The sequence below is a fragment of the Apodemus sylvaticus genome, chromosome 17 (assembly GCF_947179515.1).
Source record: "Apodemus sylvaticus chromosome 17, mApoSyl1.1, whole genome shotgun sequence".
In the NCBI taxonomy this organism is placed as follows: Eukaryota; Metazoa; Chordata; class Mammalia; order Rodentia; family Muridae; genus Apodemus; species Apodemus sylvaticus.
The window spans coordinates 48,341,638-48,360,558 of record NC_067488.1 but is presented as its reverse complement, the minus strand read 5'-3'; the positions used below and the strand labels follow the sequence as shown (position 1 = coordinate 48,360,558).

Below are 18,921 nucleotides of genomic sequence, written 5' to 3'. Positions count from 1 at the left end.
TCACTGGAGTTAGGAATTGGTTCCAGGGAGCATTTACAGTAGACTCTGGGATGATGGAAGCATCTTGCAAGGAAACAGCAAGCGAGGGAAGCAATGTGTAAATTGGATGGAAATAGTGATCTGAGGAGGTACCAGATTCAGAAGATCTGCACAGCTTCATTAAAGCAAGTCAGAGTGAAGCCCAGCCTGCTTCACCAGACTTATTTCTCACCATGGTCATAAACAGAGGCAAAGATATGGGACTCTTCCAGTTCTGATAAATATGCTTTGTTGTTAAAAATTGGAAAATGTTGTACATTAACATCCTTTGGGTTATAAAGGTTTTTGTACTATCATCAAGGCTTCTTAAGCTTTTGTTTTGCTGTATCACCTTCTTAAGTACTGCTTTCAGGAAGGTGATCAAGGTTGCAAAAACAGACTGTTTTTCATGTCTGAAGTGCCTTTGCTTTGCTCTCTTCTGACAGTTGTCTTGGCTGGTCACACCCTAATCTATGTGTTGCTTTCCATCCTACAGGGGATTTGCTCCCTCTGTTTTCATGTCATAGTCCTACTTAATCATACAAGTCATTAAGCCTCTCAAATCAAGGCCTGATCTTTCTGATTTTCTGTAATTACCCAATTCAGAAAATCTTGGCCTTCCAGAACTATTGTAGAATTAATTATAAGAAACACTCCTGTGAAAGAAAAACGAGCCAAGAAAGATTTCAGCATGTTGAGAAGTCTGGCCATGAGAAGTCTCTGAAGGAACCTTCTACATTGAGAAGGGAGGGTAGGATGTTTAGAGCTGTAGCAACAGGGGTGTAGCTGGAGTTCAGCTAGGTGTAGAAAGAAGGACCTCAGAGAGGGAGAAATGGCTCTTGCAGATTAGCAATCTGGATTTTATCAAGACAGGAAGAGAATAGTTAGTTAGGAGCAAAGGGAAATTCAGGAGGGAAATTTCTTATGTTATTCTCTTGGGACTTCTCAACCTATATTGCTGTCTTTTGTTATTTTTCTTACATTTCTATTTTGTCTGTGTATGTTTTAAGCTTACCTATGGCATAGATTCTTATGACTGTTTATGCTTTCTACTATTGATGGGTTAATATGGTCATCAGTATATACTTGTAGATTGATTTGTATTTCCTCTCAGTGTAAGCCCAACTCTTAAATTCCTGTTCAGATAGAATCCGTGGTTTGTAGAAGCTGACATGAATGATATTTTTGTTGCCTCTTGCCTAGAATGTGCAAGAGGTTTAATACCTAATAGTGGAGTTAAAAAAAAAAAAAAAGAAAGATAAACCCAGTAGTGATGCACACCTTTAATCAAAGCACTCAAGAGACACAGGCAGACAAATCTCCAAGTTTGAGGCCAGCTTGATCTACAGAGTGAGTTCTTGGACAGCCAGGGTTACATAGAGAAACCTTTGTCTCAAAACAAACAAAACAAAATAAGTACATAAATAAATAAATAAATAAATAAATAAATAAATAAATATTTAAAAGAATGTTCTTGCTTCCCAGAAGCTAGTAGTGTTTTATGAGCAATGAAACCGAGAGTGGAAGCCAGGTATGGTGGCATATGCCTGTAATCCCAGCACTTGGGAGGCAGAGGCAGGTGGATTTCTGAGTTCAAGGCCAGCCTGGTCTACAGAGTGAGTTCCAGGACAGCTGGGGCTACACAGAGAAACCCTGTCTCGAAAAACCAAAAAAGAAAAAAAAAAAAAAGAAAGAAAGAAAGAAAATGAGAACGAAATGAAACTGCAGACAGGCGGGTTTTGTTTCTTTATTCCACTTGTAGCATTGTTAGTCGCTAAGGACCAGAAAATAAAGTGGAGTTGCTTTCTGCACTTTACCAGGTAGTGATATTAGCCTCTACCACCTTTGGAGGTATAGGGATTTGTCTCCACTGGAACTTTCTAATACCAGAAAGTTACCAACTCCTTTAGAAGAAGGTGTATAAAAGCCAAATAAAACAAAACTAAAAACCCTCCTTAGATCAATCTCTTTTAGACCCTTGAGGTTATTTTTTGACCCTTCATGTAGTTAAATTTATCAATTTTTGCCCCATTTTATTAGTGGAATTCTAAACTACTTCATTTTGAGCCAATGAGGAATTTGAAGTGACTTGAATATAACTCATGACATTAGTGTTCTAGAATAGGTCTATTTTTATAGAGCTGAGAACAAACGAGACTCACAAATCTTAGTTTCTAGTTTTTCTATTTTAACTATTCTGTAGCATAATTCTAAGTTATCTGCCAAAACTCTGTCAATGCCCTTATAAAAATGAGGACATCATAACATGCTTCTAAGCTTATTTTAAAAATTGTATACCTTAATATTTAATTTCTGATTTACCATATCTGTGACACCTACCATTATGTAAGGCATTTTGAGGCAGTTATGAAAACAGCTCTGGTGGTTTCTTAAGTAATTAGTAGCATCCAGAATGCCTTTGCAGATGCACTGTTTTGTCTCAGTTGCTTTACTTGCTCACAGTGCTACCTCTTGTAGCTATCTAAACTTCCTTTGGAATTGATTTATTGGATCCTTAATCTTGGCACACTCCAGCCGTCCAGATCGCCTTCGGGACATTGCTGATCGCTTCAATGTAGACCATGATGCAGTACTGGACAATGTACTCTATGCACGTGCCTATACTAGTAAGAACCCTGTGCAGTTGCATGCTTGGGTTATTGGAAGGTTTGCAATACTAGTTTACCATTTGATGATACAACATTTTCACCCGGTTTCCCTGTTTTATTTAAATTTTCTACAATTTAGTCTTCAAAAATTATCATCTGTTCAGTTCTCAAGGTACTCAAATGCCGTCAAATATCTTATTTGTTGTCTCTGCAATGTAGAGTAACAATCAGCTACTTTTCTTATTTGATGCTAGCATTGATCCCAGGGTTTCCCATACTCTAGGTATGTAGTGTAGCATTGCACTAAAGCTCCCTAGAACAAGAGCCTTTTGTCTAAGCTACTGTTTGCCACGGTGGTCAAGCAGAGTATGCAGTCCTATTTAGTAAAGTGATAGTCAGGAGAAAAGAAGAGGTTTATCTACCTGGCACCCAAAGACACACATAGAAGCATAGCCTCCGCTTCCAGTTTTTCTGACATTTTCTCTCTTTCCCATCAGGTGAACATCAGATGGAGCTACTTGATTATGTTGCAGCCAAGTTTCATGAAGAAGCTGGCATTTTCAAACTATTGGTATGAGTTTTTAAATAATGTAGAGCTATTTAGTATATTATTCTATTCTGTTTAAATAGGCATCTTCCTCCAATTTTAAATTGCATGTTTGGTTTTATGTTACTCCCATGCAGATCATTGACTCAATAATGGCACTTTTTCGAGTGGATTTCAGTGGCCGTGGGGAATTGGCTGAACGCCAGCAAAAATTGGCCCAGATGTTGTCACGACTCCAAAAAATTTCAGAAGGTAGATCTTTAAAATAAAATGGCACTGTCACATAGCATCTGCTGACTGTTTGCTATAGTATGTTTTGCAAAGAAGCTCAGAAGGTTTTCAGAAACCTAACATTTTTAAATTACTCTCATGAGAATACAGTGATTTAAACTAAAAGTAATTCTGCTAGAAATAATAATAATGATGACTTTAAGTAATTTTTATTATTAATGAAAATAGGAAGCTAGGCATGATGGCACACACTTTAATCCCAGCACTTAGGAGGCTGAAGCAGGAAGATCTCTAATTTGCGACTAGTCTAGTTTACAGAGCAGGTTCCAGGACAGCCAAGGCTACACAGAAAAACCCTGTCTCAAAACAAAACAAAAACCAATAGGAACAAGAGCTTGTCTATAAAAATAAACTCAATATACAATGTTCCTAAACTGAAGTCTAAACAATGAACTTCGTATTTTTATTGCCCTTCTCTTAGTTTCTTAATTTTATTTTTTGATGCAGAATATAATGTTGCTGTTTTCGTGACCAATCAAATGACTGCAGATCCCGGAGCAACTATGACGTAAGCCCTTGTTTTGTATTTACAGAGATTACTATTAAAAGGTTACTGTAGGCACCTCACTTCCAGAAGATCCTGCTATACCACTCCTGGGCATATACCCAGAGGATTCCCCACCATGTAATAAGGATACATGCTCTACCATGTTCATAGCAGCCCTATTTATAATTGCCAGATGCTGGAAAGAACCCAGGTATCCCTCAACAGAAGAGTGGATGCAAAAAATGTGGTATATCTACACAATGGAGTACTATTCAGCCATTAGAAACAATGAATTCACAAAATTCTTAGGCAAATGGATGGAGCTAGAGAACATCATGCTAAGTGAGGTAACCCAGACTCAAAAGGTGAATCATGGTATGCACTCACTAATAAGTGGATATTAACCTAGAAAACTGGAATACCCAAAACATAATCCACACATCAAATGAGGTACAAGAAGAAAGGAGGAGTGGCCCCTGGTTCTGGAAAGACTCAGTGAAGCAGTATTCGGCAAAACCAGAACGGGGAAGTGGGAAGGGGTGGGTGGGAGGACAGGGGAAGAGAAGGGGGCTTACGGGACTTTCGGGGTCTAGAAAAGGGGCCTAGAAAAGGGGAAATCATTTGAAATGTAAATAAATTATATCGAATAAAAAAAATTTTAAAAAAAAAGGTTACTGTAGAGAATAAAATCACTTAGAAATAGCCATCCTTATCTATGTGTGATATCACATGCCTGTCATCCTAGCACTTGGGAGATGATTATAGGTGGATGGTGAACTGAAAATCAGATTGGGTGGTGTTGTGAAGCCTCATCTCAACACAGCAACAATAATCACCAGCCTCGATATGGGCACATGTGTTGTAGTTCACTTCATTATACAGTGTGCTGTCACTTCTTAACTGCACATGGCATTTATTTGTTATTTAGGACCTATTTTTTCTGTATTCCTTATAGAATAAAGCATCATTTTATTCAATACTAGGGGCTTGAAAGATGGTATGGCAGTTTAGAACACTGTTCTTGCAGGAGACCTGGCTTTGAATCCCAGCACCTACATGGTGGCGCACAACTATTCACAAATCCAGTCCCAGGGAGTCTAACACCTTCTGACCTCTGCAAGCACCAGGCATGTATATGGTATAATGGTATACATACATACATACATACATACATACATACATACATACATATATTCATAAAAGTGAAATACTCATACATGTAAAATAAATCAAAAAGAAAAGAAAATGATCTTAGGAAGATAAAAGCTTACATTCTAGAAACATTGAAAGGCTGCTATACTAAAAACAAAAAATAGGCTTTTGATTAGATATACAAGAGACTTTTTTTTGAAAAAAACACAAGAAAAGTCTGCTGCTCATGGAAACAGTGTCAGTCATACAAAGCATCTTCAGAGTTTACTGAAGTATCTGCCCACATACAAGAGTACAATGGTTCTCTGAAAGATGGCAAGGAATAGAAAGCAAAGAGAACTAAAATAAGATTGTGAAAGCATACCATTCAAAGGAAGGGTTGGATCTCCATCCAGAAGGTTTGCATATGAGTCAAATAGCCCTGAGTTCATAATAACTTTCAAAAGCTTTTCTACATTTTACTCTAAAAACTTTTTAACCAGAGAAAAGCTTCACATTAGCATAATGAATATACATGTTGCATTCACTTAGGTTTACCAATGGTTATTGTATCTTTGGACACACTCTCCCCTCTTCCCTCTCTTCTCTCTTCTCTTTCCCCCTCCTCCTTCTTCGTCTTTTCCTTCTTCCTTCTTCCTTCCTCCTCCTTCCTCTCCCTCTCCCTCACCCTTTCCCTCTCTCTCTCTCTCTCTCTGTGGTGGTTTGAATAGGTATGGCTCCCATAGTGTCAAGTTTGAATGCTTGGCAATAGGAGTGGCACTATTAGGCCTTGTTAGCATAAGTGTGGCCTTGTTTAAGGAAGTGTATCACTGGTGGTAGGCTTTGAGGTTTCCTGTGCTCAAGATATGCCCAGTATGGCACACAGTCTCCTGGTTCCTGCACATTAAGATGTTGGACTCTCAGCTCCTTTCTTCAGCAGCAAGTCCGCCTGTATGCCACCATGTTTTCCACCAAGATATTAATAGGCTAAACTGATACTATAGGCCAGCCCCAATTGTTTTCCTTTATAAGAGGTGCTGTGCTCATGGTGTCACTTCACAGCAATAAAACCCTAAGACATTCTCTTATGTACATGCATGCTAGCATGCATATCTGTGAAATCTTTTTTCTATGTACATACTCACAGTCATGCATTGAGATATATTGACATATATCCTATTTGTGTGAACCATTTGAGAATCATCTGGGTTTTTTCTGATTGTTGAGTATTATTTGTAGACAAATTTTATCACTTAATACTTCATTATATTTTATCACTTAATACTTCAGCATATGTCTTCTAAAAGCAAGAACATAATCACAGTACAATTAACACATGCTGTTTAACATCAACAATCATGCTGTCTAATATCCAACTTTCTCTAGTTGTTCTGACAATGTTCAGTATAATTGTGAAGAGTTGTTTTAGGCTCATGGTCCTCAACAGAGGGCATGTTATATATGTGCCTGTTGAGTCTGTATAGTCCTTTAATCAAAATAGCTCCTCAGCCTTGTTATACTTTTATGATGGTAATAATTGGTTTAAATTTTTTCAGGTTTATCTTTGAATCACGTGCATATGTGTATATCTGTGTGTGGACATGTGTGTGGGATTCTTACAGGAGGCTTATGAGCCTACAACATGGGTGTCATAACAGAACTCAGGTCCTTCTCAGGAGCAGTATGCATTCTTAGCTAATGAGCCATCTCTTTAGTGACATATTTGTGAATAGCAGGCCAACTATTTTCAGTATCTTTCAATTTGAAGTTACTTAAAATTTTTTTAAAACTTTTTTGACTTATGTACACACACACACACACACACACACACACAACTTGCAGAAGTAAGCTCCCTCTTTCCACATGTGAATTCTGCATATTAAACTGTCAGGCTTTGCAGAGGTGACTTTATTTGCTGAGCCATCTAGTCAGCCTTGATTGTTTTTCTCATTATCTTAAATGTAAAATGCTTTTTATAGGAAAACTTTGAAGTGATATTAGACCCTTGTCAGTGTATCCTGTTAGAAGGTCCAACATGGCAGTTTGCCCAGTTAGTAAGAAGTTAAATTAGGCCAGGCATGGTGCTACACACCTATAAACCTAGCACTCAAGAGGCAGAAGTAGGCAAATCTCTATGGGTTTGAGGCCAACCTAGCTTACATAGCAAGTTCCAGGCCAGACAAACCTGTACAGTGAGACCCTGTTGCACAAAACTAAAAAAAAAAAAAAAAAAAAAAAAAAACAACCAAAAAACAAAAAAACAGAAAACAAGAAAAAGCCAAAACCTAAGATTCTTAAGCCAAGTATGATGATACATATCTTTAATCCCAGCACTTAGGAAGAAGCAAATAGATAGCTATAAATTCAAGGTCAGCTGGCTCCTCTATGTAGTGAAACCCTGTCTAAAACAAACAAAACAAAACAAAAAATCCAGCCAACTGGGCTGGAGAGATGCCTTGGTAGTTAAGAGCACTGACTGATCTTTCAGAGTACATGGGTTTAGTTCCCAGCAACCACGCATGGTGACTCACAACCATCTGTAATGGGATCTGATACCCTCTTCTGGTGTGTCTGAAAACAGCAACAGTATATGCATGTACATAATTCTCACACTCAGGGCTATAAAAAAAAAAAATCCAACCAACTAGTGTTTGAGAGAAATAGTATTTGTGAGAGTTCTTCATTAGTAAAGCCACAAAAACACCTTTTCGAAGTTTAGTAATTTGTGGGTGATGCTCACACCATGTGGTATCATTTTTTGCAATCAGCTTTCACCATTTATTTTAGTACCTGACAATAATTCTTGACTAAATTAATCATTACTGCAATATTGCAAAAAAAAAGGTGATTTTACTTTAAACCAAGGCAGTTCTTCTATTATGTACACATGAATGAAACATAAACATACAGACCAGGAGATACTTAATAACGTTAGTGCAGAATTCTCTAAGTGGTGCTGAATGTGTCTCTCTTCAGGCATTTATTTATATATCCATTCACTTTTATTTAATGTGTATGTTTGAGTGCCTGCATGTAAGTATGTGCAACACATATATCCTTGGTGCCAGAAGACAGCACCAGATTCCCTGGAACTGGAGTTACAGGTAGTTGGAAGCCGCCATGTGGGTGCTGGGAACCAAATCCAGGTCTTCTGCAAAAGCAGCCTATGCTCTTCATCACTGAGCTGTCTCTCCAGCCATCTTCAGTCATTTAAAAACTTGTGGCAGCACACTGCTGCATCTTTTGCATTTCAATTTATCTTTTACTCTTCAATTCTTTTTATGAGTTTTCTCTACTTAGCTAAAGGGAAAAAACTAATGTGGAAAAAATCAACTATGTAAATAGTCAAAAGAAAGTTAAAATACTGAGGGAATTAAAAGTATAGCTTAGGGGTAGGATGTGTGGTTAGCAATGTGGAAAGCCTTAGGTTCAACTCCTCTCCCTTTCAAAAAATAAATAAAGATTGAGGAGAAAACTTGCTAGTTATTAGTTCAAATATTATTGAAAACAAGAGTAACCTAGTCTGTGAATTCATTAGCAAACTAAAGAACAAAAACCTTTGTCTCAATAAAAGAGAAAGATAAATGATATCTGTTTAGCTATTTAACTCAGTATTTTAAAGTCTTGGTATGTTCCCTATCACATCATCTGTAGTGTAGTCCTTGAATGCTTAAAGCAATCTTTTCTCTATGGAGTATATTGTGTATACAGGACATGAAGTACTTCACAAAGAGATTAATTTTAAACTAACAAGAAATGGAAGATTTTAAAGGCTTGCTTTAAAAAGAGAAAGTGAGTCATTGGCTCAGAGGGAGGAAGTGGGTTGCATTCAGATAAAACAGTACAAGTTAAAGAGCACTGTTCTCTCTTCAGGTGTGGGGAGGGAGCACTGAGGAGGCCCAACTGTCACTCTTGAGTTACAAGGCAAAAGAAATTAGGTCAGATAGAGTTTCTTTTCTCTTGTATTTGTAAAAAATTTTAAAAAGAGTAAAATCATCTTGGAATTACTCTGGTAAGACAGTGAAGGAAGACTTGAGAGGTGCTAGAAAGGAAATAACTGGAGAGGGAGGCAGAACAGTCCATAATGAAGAGAGCTAAGCAGAGAGCCAGCAAAGGTAACAAACCCTAGTAATTTTCCAGTAGAAGTCTGCTGTGAGAAGTCTCTTCTACCTAGCCAAGCTGAAAGGAAACAAGGATCACTGTAATTAGTATGTTCTGAAGTATATTAAATTATAACAGTACAAATTAAATACATGTCTTCGTGTGAAACACAAAATAACCACATCTAAATGAAAAATGGGGACAGTTTTAAACTAAGGAATCTCCAATGCTATTAGAAACCCTCCCTAAAGAAAATATCTTTGTTTCTTGGTGTGGAGGAACTCCAAGCTCAGCTCGCCTGGAGCCTGTCAGAGAAATATCACTATAATTGGTATGAATCCCCAAGTACACTGACAATAATTGAGGCTTGTATCCCATGCATTATACTTGATGGCACATCGTATTAAAAAAGAACAAAATTATAGAGGCAAGGAGCTGCTGTATGATACAACAGAGCAGACTCCTAGATAGGGCTACAGAGTCAGACTTTAGGGCTGGAACAATCCAGCCCAGGGATCGTAGAGGTGCAAGTCAGAGGATGGGCCTGGTAAGCTGCACACCAGGGCAAATAGGCAGCGAAAGAGATCGTGATGTCACCACATACTTCTGTTGTATCTGTGATTCTTTTTTGGATTTTTTTTTTTTTTTTTTTTTTTTTTTTTTTTTTTTTTTTGTGAGACAGGGTTTCTCTGTGTAGCCCTGGCTGTCCTGGAACTCACTCTGTAGACTAGGCTGGCCTTGAACTCAGAAATCCACCTGCCTCTGCCTCCGCCTCCCAGAGTGCTGGAATTACCACCGCTCGGCGTATCTGTGATTCTTAAACAAAAAGCCAGACAGAATATTTGCAGCCTTGTGATTAAGCATGTCAGCATACGACTTAGCATTGTCAACTTAAATGAGGAAGTAATGTGTTTATGGTCACTAGCTTAGTGGCCTTATGCAAAGTGTCAGATTATTTGAACCCATTCTTTTCTTCATTCTCCCACCCCTCAATTAAGAGATCTTATACTTACTAATTACTTAACATGCACCAGAAGCTTTTCTGTATAATCTTATGTAATTCTCATGTGACCCTAATGTACCTCCCCCTGTTCCACCTTCCTGTGCTTTCTATGAAGCCAGTCTCAATATGTGGTTGAACCTCTCCCCACTCCATCCCACCCCATCCTACCCCACCAAACAAGAATTCCAGTTTCAAAATATGAGGGGGGAAACTATTTTAATGCTTGCATATTTTGGGAGCAGACAGAAAGGGTGTTTTACTTAACAATAACAACTACTACTGGAACTCACTCTGTAGACCAGGCTGACCCTGCACTCACAGAGATCTGCCTGCTTCTGCCTCCCAAGTTCTGGTGTAAGAGTGTGCACTACCACACCCAGTGTATACCTGATCTTATGAAAGCATTTTCTTATTGAGGATCCTTCTTCTCAGATGATTTTAGCCTGTATCAAGTTGACATAAAACTAGCCAGTACACCTTGCATGCACAAGGTTTAGGTTGAGTCCTTTCCTTTACCACCGCCACCACAACAATAACAACAACAAAAAATACAAGAAAGATACTTCTTAGTCTAACTGTGTTCTTACAGCCTATCAAGTTCCATCTCAGATCTATTCTTCATGACTTCAGCTAACTTGGAGTTGGAAGATTAGAATGATAGAATATGCCTCGTCCTGTTCAACCAAGTGGGAAAATCTTTCTGTTCCTCCTTATTCCTAATACCTACCCCTACCTGCTCCCTCATTATCCACAGAAAAGAGGAAATAAGAGTAGAAGAAAATGCAAAAGGCTATAGGAGGGATGTGGGAGGTTTTCTGATGCTGTTAACTTGGTCAGAAATAGATGTAAATTAAAGCCCTCTGGAAGAATGCAGGCTGCTATGCCACCTCCTTATATGTCACTTTAAGCCTGTGACTGCTGCAGTAGTCAGGAAGTACAGATACTTGAAGAAAAAATTCTTGGACTATGTTTCATTGAAAGATGTCTATTTAAACTGAAATGTTTAATTAAGTAATAACTGCCATTTATTGAGGATATCTTATGTGGTGAGTTTGCTGACATGGTAAAGCTAATGTGCATAAATGAGTATACAATGGCTCCCAATGAGTTATTCATAGTATTTTGAGTCCTCAACAACAGTCTTAAAATGTCAGGTGTCAACCCCACTCCCCATTTTACTATGAAATAGGTAGTAAATATTTGAGTCAATGTTAGAACAGCAGATCACTAAGATTAGATTAGAACAGTAATCACTAAACTAAGACTTTGCCTGAATGATTTCATCTTAATCTTAGAATTGTCCTACCAGTTGGTACCATTATAATTCCTTATGAAGAGTCAGAAACAGAATGGTTAAACAGTTTTCCTGGGGCTGGGGAGATGGCTCAGCAGTTAAGAGCACCAGTTGCTCTTCCAGAGGTCGTGAGTTCAAATCCCAGCAACCACATGGTGGCTCACAGTCATCTGTAATGGGGATCCGATGGCTCTCTTCTGGTGTGTCTGAAGACAGCTACGGTGTACCCACATACATGAGATAAATAAATAAACCTTTAAAAAAAATTAGTTGGTCCACAGTCCTCTACCCCTGCACGGTGTATGGCTGTGGAACCCAGAATTCTGGAATAAAGAAACCCTCATGTTATTGCATCGAGAAAAAAAAAATTAGTTTTCCTGAGGTCCCAAAGCTGGCGAACCAGTCTTTGAACTCAGGTCTAATTCTAAAGCTCATAAACCATACAACACATCAGGGCTATACCTGCCTGAGGGAAAACTAGCATGTTGTCACTCAGAGACTTTGCAGAGATATACCTATTCTGGTGAAATGACCAGGACAAAAGGCCCTGTTCAGTGCCCTCGTCCTTTAAGCAGAGGTGTATGTTGGGGTTCAGGAATCACACAAATCATACAAACACTGATCTCAGCAAGAATAGTTTATTGAGCACACACCCCAAGACTGAACATTTAGGACCATAAAAAGGACTCAGGGGCCTAATTGTAATACCCATCTGCCTGAAATTAGGCTTTTTATAGGAAAAACAGGTTCAAATGTTTAGAAGGCAAGGAGGGGAACAGTCCAACATTTTGGTTAAATAGACAGAGTATTATCAGCTAACCTTTAAGCTGATTGGGCCTGAATAAGGTAAGAGGTGGTAAATGGGTGTGGAACAGGAATTTCAAAGTATTGAGGTAACAGAACATAAGTAATTCAACCATAACTTTTTTGGCTTATTAGTAGCGTTATTCAGTGTCAGCCATGGATAATTACATCTGGGAAGTAGAATCTGATAACCTGAACTTAATTTCACCTTATGAGCAAAATGGAGACTGAATACAAAATGGCTACAGTTGTGTTAAAAGGAGCAGGCCTCATTAGTGTGATTAGGTCAATGAATCCTTCTCTCAGGAGAATCTTTTTTTTGTTTGTTTGTTTTGTTTTTTGGGTTTGGTTTTTTCGAGATAGGGTTTCTCTGTGTAGCCCTGGCTGTCCTGGAACTCACTCTGTAGACCAGGCTGGCCTCGAACTCAGAAATCCACCTGCCTCTGCCTCCCAGAGTGCTGGGATTACAGGCGTGTGCCACCACCACCCAGCTTCTCAGGAGAATCTTAAAGCCAGCTTATAATACTCAGCAAAAGACAGAAGACTAATCTGATAAGGAAAATTTAGCTATATTTGAAGTTCGTGTGACCAGTGAGTATACACTTGCTATTCATAGACCTCTAGCAGAATCCAAATTTTAATCCAAATTATTACTAAATCTAAAATCCAAGCAAAGTGAAATATAGATAACTTAAAAGACTGTCTTTCATAGTGAAGACTCAGAAAATCTTGGTTCAATGGCATTCCTAGATGTACATAAAATGTATATATGTGTACATATGTTCATTTTTCTGGATGGGACTTTGTATCTTTTATTAAATTGTCATGATGGGAAGAGGTGGTGCATACCTTTAATCTCAGTACTTGGGAGGCAGAGGAAGGTGGATTTCTGAGTTCGAGGCCAGCCTGGTCTACAGAGTGAGTTCCAGGACAGCCAGGGCTACACAGAGAAACCCTGTCTCGAAGAAAACATAAATAAATAAATAAATAAATAAATAAATAAATAAATAAATAAATAAATGTCAAGTGTTGGTGACCAATATAATAAATGTTTAGGGCTAAAACTTCCATACACAATTATGCACAAAATTGTTAACAGAGCAAACAAAATTTGGATTAATTCTATCAAAGCTAAGACTGTTGGTATTTCATAGTCTATTTTGATTAAATATGATCTCAAAATATGAGTTGCTTTGATAACATTTTGTAGTTTGCAACCCCTTTGAATAGCCTGTAGTAATTTCCCCATATAGCTCATCTGCCTTTAGAGATGATATTGTTAATGCAGACAGTAGAAGCTCTTCTCCATGGTGTGTAGGGAGTCACATTAATATTAGCAATTTGCTAAGAAAGAAAGAAAGAAAGAAAGAAAGAAAGAAAGAAAGAAAACAAAAGAAAAAAGAAAAAAATCTTGGCCATTTATCTGGAAGCTCCACTATGCCTCTTGTGGACAGGTTTCCAGAACCGCCAGCAGGGGGATTACTTCAACTGGGAGAGCTGGAAAACTGCCTTTTTTTATATTTTCCTTTATTTTTTAATTTTTATTTTATCTTTGAGACAGGGTCTCAGTATATAGCCCCAGCCATCCTGGAACTCCCTATGTAAAGCAGGGTGGCTTTGAACTCTCAGAGATACACCTGCTCTGCCTCTAGAGTGTGGGGATTAAAGGTATATGTCACCATGCCCATCTTTATATTTGCCTTTCTGTTAGAATTTCTTCCAAACGTTCTTTGGTGTATAGTTTCTTTGGAGAGATGTTACAAGCGTGTGTCCAGAAAGTCCTTGACTAGGGAGAGTCAAATTATCTTCTCTGTGTTCATTGCAGTGCTCATGAAAGACCTTCATGTGGCACACACTTGTCTAGAAATTAGATGAAGAGGGATTATTCAGATTAACAGTTAAGGATGCCTTCTCTTTCCCATTGTGATGCTAGGGATGCCTTGCACATGGTAGGTAAGCACTCTACCCCTGGCCAGAAGTATGCTTTAATAGAAAAATACACACCATGGCAGGAAACCACAGAGCTTCAGGTTCCTAGAAGGAGGTACCTGAGGAATGAGTGGGAACTGCCTGAGTAAACCTGGTAGGGGAAGGGCCTTTTATTTCAGAGGTAAAATTATATGCAAAGGCATCGAGGTATAAGAGGATTTATTGAACAAGAAAAAAGAAATTTGAATGTTGGAGAAGAAAATAAGAACTACTCTAGTTAAGTTTGTAAGTAGTTATATTGGGCCTCTTCTGGCTCCAAAGGCACTTGTGCTTTGTGGGGTGTGTGTGTGTGTGTGTGTGTGTGTACACTAAAATATCTATTTTTAAAAAATTAGCCAGATGGTGGTAGCAGCACATACTTTTAATTCCTGCACTCAGGAGGCAGAAGCAGGTGGATCTCTGAGTTGAAGCCAGCCTGGTCTACAGAGTGAGTTCCAGTACACCCAGGGGTATACAAAGAAAAACTGTCAAACAAACAAATTAGTAAGTAATAGTACTAAAGGCAGAATATAAATAAATCATGGGCTGGAGAGATGGTGTAGGGGTGAAGTGCATATTGTACAACTATAAGAACTAGAGTTCAGCCTGTAATCCCAGCACTCTGGGAGGCAGAGGCGGGCGGATTTCTGAGTTCGAGGCCAGCCTGGTCTACAGAGTGAGTTCCAGGACAGCCAGGACTAAACGGAGAAACCCTGTCTCGAAAAAAACAAATCAAAAAAACAAAAAACAAAAAAACTAGAGTTCATATCCCAGCCTCACATAAGCCATATATCTCAGGTAGGCCTGTAGCCTCAGCAATAAGTTGGAGGAGACAGGAAGTTTACTGAGCTCGCCGGCTTCCCTCCTAACCAAGTAAAAGAAGCCCAGATTTAGGGAGAGATACGGCCTCAAAGAAATATGTGAAGAGTGATAGAGACCACTCTCTTCTGCCCTACACATACACACACACACAGAGAGAGAGAGAGAGAGAGAGAGACAGACAGACAGACAGACAGACACGCAGACACACACACACACACATAGATAAATATAATCTTTTTTTTTATGGTTTTTAAATCCGCCTGCTTCTGCCTCCCAAGTGCTGGGAGTACAGGTGTGCGCCACCACACCTGGTGATAAATATATTCTAAAAAGCATAAATCATTGTTGCAGATTCAGAGCTCAGATTAGAATGCCAGCCTCTGACTTCTTGATTGTTGATAGCCTCAACTACCTGGCTACTGCTTTCTTCATACAGTTTCACCAAAAGCTGTTCTTGTGAGGTTGGAAAGATGGATCAGCAGTTAAAAGCACTTCTGGCTCTTCTAAGGAACTAGAACTGTTTGTGGCACATACATTAAGTAGTTCACATCTGCCTGTGGCAATCACAAACAAACGTGGTAAATAATTAGATTATACAGTTCCAGGTATGCAACTCTGGTCTATCCTCAGAACTGTGTAGTAAGTCATAGTAGTTTTATCTTCAGAGAGCTACATATTTAATCTTATACCAGTCAGCCACATCTTCATGATACTTTAAAGTACCCCAACCCTGAACACTGTCATGGAGCAAGCATACTTTATAGTGACTTGGAGCTGTGTTTTCCCAGAGTTAAGAAATTATGTCATGATTTATTCTAATCAAATATAAGCTATTTACTCACTTCCCTTTACGGGTGACTGTTGAGTCTATGTGTTTTACTAGTTGATACTCATGCTAATTTTTTTCTTCATCTTACTAATATAGTATGTCATTGATTGCTTTAATGAATCATTACTCTTCCATTCCTGAGATCAATTCTACATGATCACAGCATATACTCCTTTCTATATTCTGCTGAATTCAATATGCTGGTACTTAGTTGAGGTCTTTTATGACTAGGATATTTTAGAAGGACTGACATTAGGGTTATTATGATATTTTTCAGGGCTAGAGATATGACTTAGTGGACTAGAGCATATACTGCTTTTACAGAAAATATGTCTTAGGATCCCAGCCCACACTTCAGGTGGTTCACAACTGGCTGTAACTCCAGCTCCTGGGGACCTGATGCCTCTTATCTGCATGGACAACTATACCATGTGCACATACCCACATACACATAATTTTCAAAATAATTAAATAAATCTACCCTTTTTGTTTCATTTTGGTCTTTGTTGTTTCTATGAAACATGGTTTTTCTGTGCAGCCTTGGCTATCCTGGAATTCGAGCTGTAGACCAGGCTGACCTTAAACTCAACTCATAGAAATCCTCCTGCCGCTGCCCCCCCAAGTGCTAGATGCCACCACTGCCTTCCTACCCCCTTTCTTAAAAGAAGAAATATTTACTTTTTGGCATTGCGAGTGTTAGTCTTTAAATATCTCTCAAGGTGAATATCAATAGTATTTATAACTTCTTTGCTGTTATAATTTTTGAATCACAATGACTACACATGGTTTAAAGCGCACTGTTTTGTTAATGGGGAAGTGTGCATACATGTGTATGCATATATGTGTGCACATGTGTGTGCAGGCTAGAAGTTGCCATCAGATGTCTTCCTCAACTGCTTTCCACCTTGATTTTGGGACAGGGTCTGTCACTGAACCTGGAGTTTACCAATTCAGCTGGACTGGTTGACCAGCAAACTTGAGGAAGCTCCCACCTCCTAGCATTAGGATTACAGGCACACACCACTGCAGCTAGCTTTTATGACCTTATTCCTTAAATATCCATATTTAGAGAAATGAAGTATGGGCAACAACAATAAAATTATTTCCAATATTGTTCTCACTGTACCTTCATAACATTGAAGGACTCCATTATACAATTAATGAGCAAGAGAGGTTCTCCGGTGACTGGAGTGCAGCCAATAAGAGCACTTGCTGTGGGGCTGGAGAGATGGCTCACTGGCTGCTCTTCCAGGAGTTCTGAATTCAATTCCCAGTAACCACATGGTGCCTCACAACCATCTGTAATGGGATCTGATGCCCTCTTCTAGTGTGTCTGAAGACAGACAGCTACAGTGTATTTGTATACATAAAAAAATAAATAATTCTTTTTTTTAATTATTTATTTATTATATGTAAGTACACTGTAGCTATCTTCAGATACTCCAGAAGAGGGCATCAGGTCTTATTACCGATGGTTGCAAGCCACCATGTGGTTGCTGGGATTTGAACTCAGGACCTTCGGAAGAATAGTCAGTGCTCTTAACCGCTGAGCCATCTCTCCAGCCCAAAAAAATAAATAATTCTTTAAAAATTAAAAAAGCACTTGCTATTGTTGCAAAGGACCCAGGTTGAATTCCCAGCATCCATATGGAAGCTCACCACCTCCTCAAGGACCAGCATATGTGGTGCACAGATACACATAAAGGCAAAGCTCTCATGCACAGAAAATAATAAAAAAACATTTAAAGGCTCTTTGGAATAAGGATGTAGCTTAGTAGTAAAGCACTTGCTTAGTATATGTAAGGCCCTGGGTTCTATCCATAGCACTACAGAAGAGGAGGGAAGGGAGGAGTTCACTATTTGCTTTTAATTACTAAGCCCCAAGGAGAAAGTCTGGAGTATTTGATGGTTTATTTACATATTTAGAGATAAAGTTTCGCCAGGCAGTGGTGGCACATGCCTTTAATCCCAGCACTTGGGAGGCAGAGGCAGGCGGATTTCTAGCCTGGTCTACAGAGTGAGTTCCCAGATAGCCAGGGCTACCCCGAGAAACCCTGTCTCCAAAAAACAAAAAACAAAAAAAATTTCACCATATAGCCCAGGCTTGCCTTGAACTTTGAACACTTCTGCCTCAGCCTTCCAACTACCTTAGATAATTCTTAGTCATTAGACTAAAATAGTGCTTGGCACATACACCATTAGTAAATGTTCCTGATAAATAAATTAGTGAATAAATAATCCAGTATTTGTAGTTTTCAAGGACAATTTTTTTTTGATTTGGTTTTTTCGAGACAGGGTTTCTCTGTGTAGCCCTGGCTGTCCTGGAGCTCACTCTGTAGACCAGGCTGGCCTCGAACTCAGAAATCTGCCTGCCTCTGCCTCCCAGAGTGCTGGGATTACAGGCATGTGCCACCACCGCCCGGCTCAAGGACAATTTTTAACCTCAACTGTTATGCTAAGATAATGAATGTTTTCTATAAGATTTCTTTTTTCATTTTTTTAAATATTTATTTTATGTATATGAGTACACTGTAGCTGTCTTCAGACACATCAGAAGAGGGCATCAGGACCCATTACAGATGGTTGTGAGCCACCATGTGGTTGCTGGGAATTGAAATCAGGTCCTCTGGAAGAGCAGCCAGTGCTCTTAACCACTGAGCCATCTGTGGTGCTTGAAGTTGAACCCAGGGTCTTGGTAATGCTAGGCAAGTACTCTACCTTTATCCCTAGATCCCTAGCCATTGTTTGTATTAGTCGTTTATTGATTTGTGTATGTGTGTGTGTGTGTGTGTGTGTTAGGGATTGAGCCTTAAACATTGTAAGCAAATGTTCTAATCCATCCTTCAATAGTAAATTTTTTAAACTTCAAACAGAACATGAATTATATGCTCGTATGGTAATACACAGCAGTAATCAAGTGACTAAGGCAAGAGGATTATGAATTAGCTTCTAGCTAATCTGAGCTACAAAACCTAGTCTCAAAAAACAAAAATAAAAACAACATAAGAGGAACTGTT

At 38.8% G+C, this 18,921-nt stretch overlaps 1 protein-coding gene across 1 annotated transcript in view; it reads left to right on the top strand.

The window, feature by feature from the left end:
• Dmc1 (DNA meiotic recombinase 1) overlaps positions 1 to 18,921 on the top strand; it is a 39,961-nt gene that overhangs the window by 14,174 nt on the left and 6,866 nt on the right. Inside the window, exons 7-9 of the mRNA XM_052161176.1 lie at positions 3,125 to 3,198; positions 3,312 to 3,426; positions 3,913 to 3,973. Of these exons, the coding sequence (XP_052017136.1) occupies positions 3,125 to 3,198; positions 3,312 to 3,426; positions 3,913 to 3,973 (250 nt within the window). The remainder of the gene's footprint in view (positions 1 to 3,124; positions 3,199 to 3,311; positions 3,427 to 3,912; positions 3,974 to 18,921) is intronic.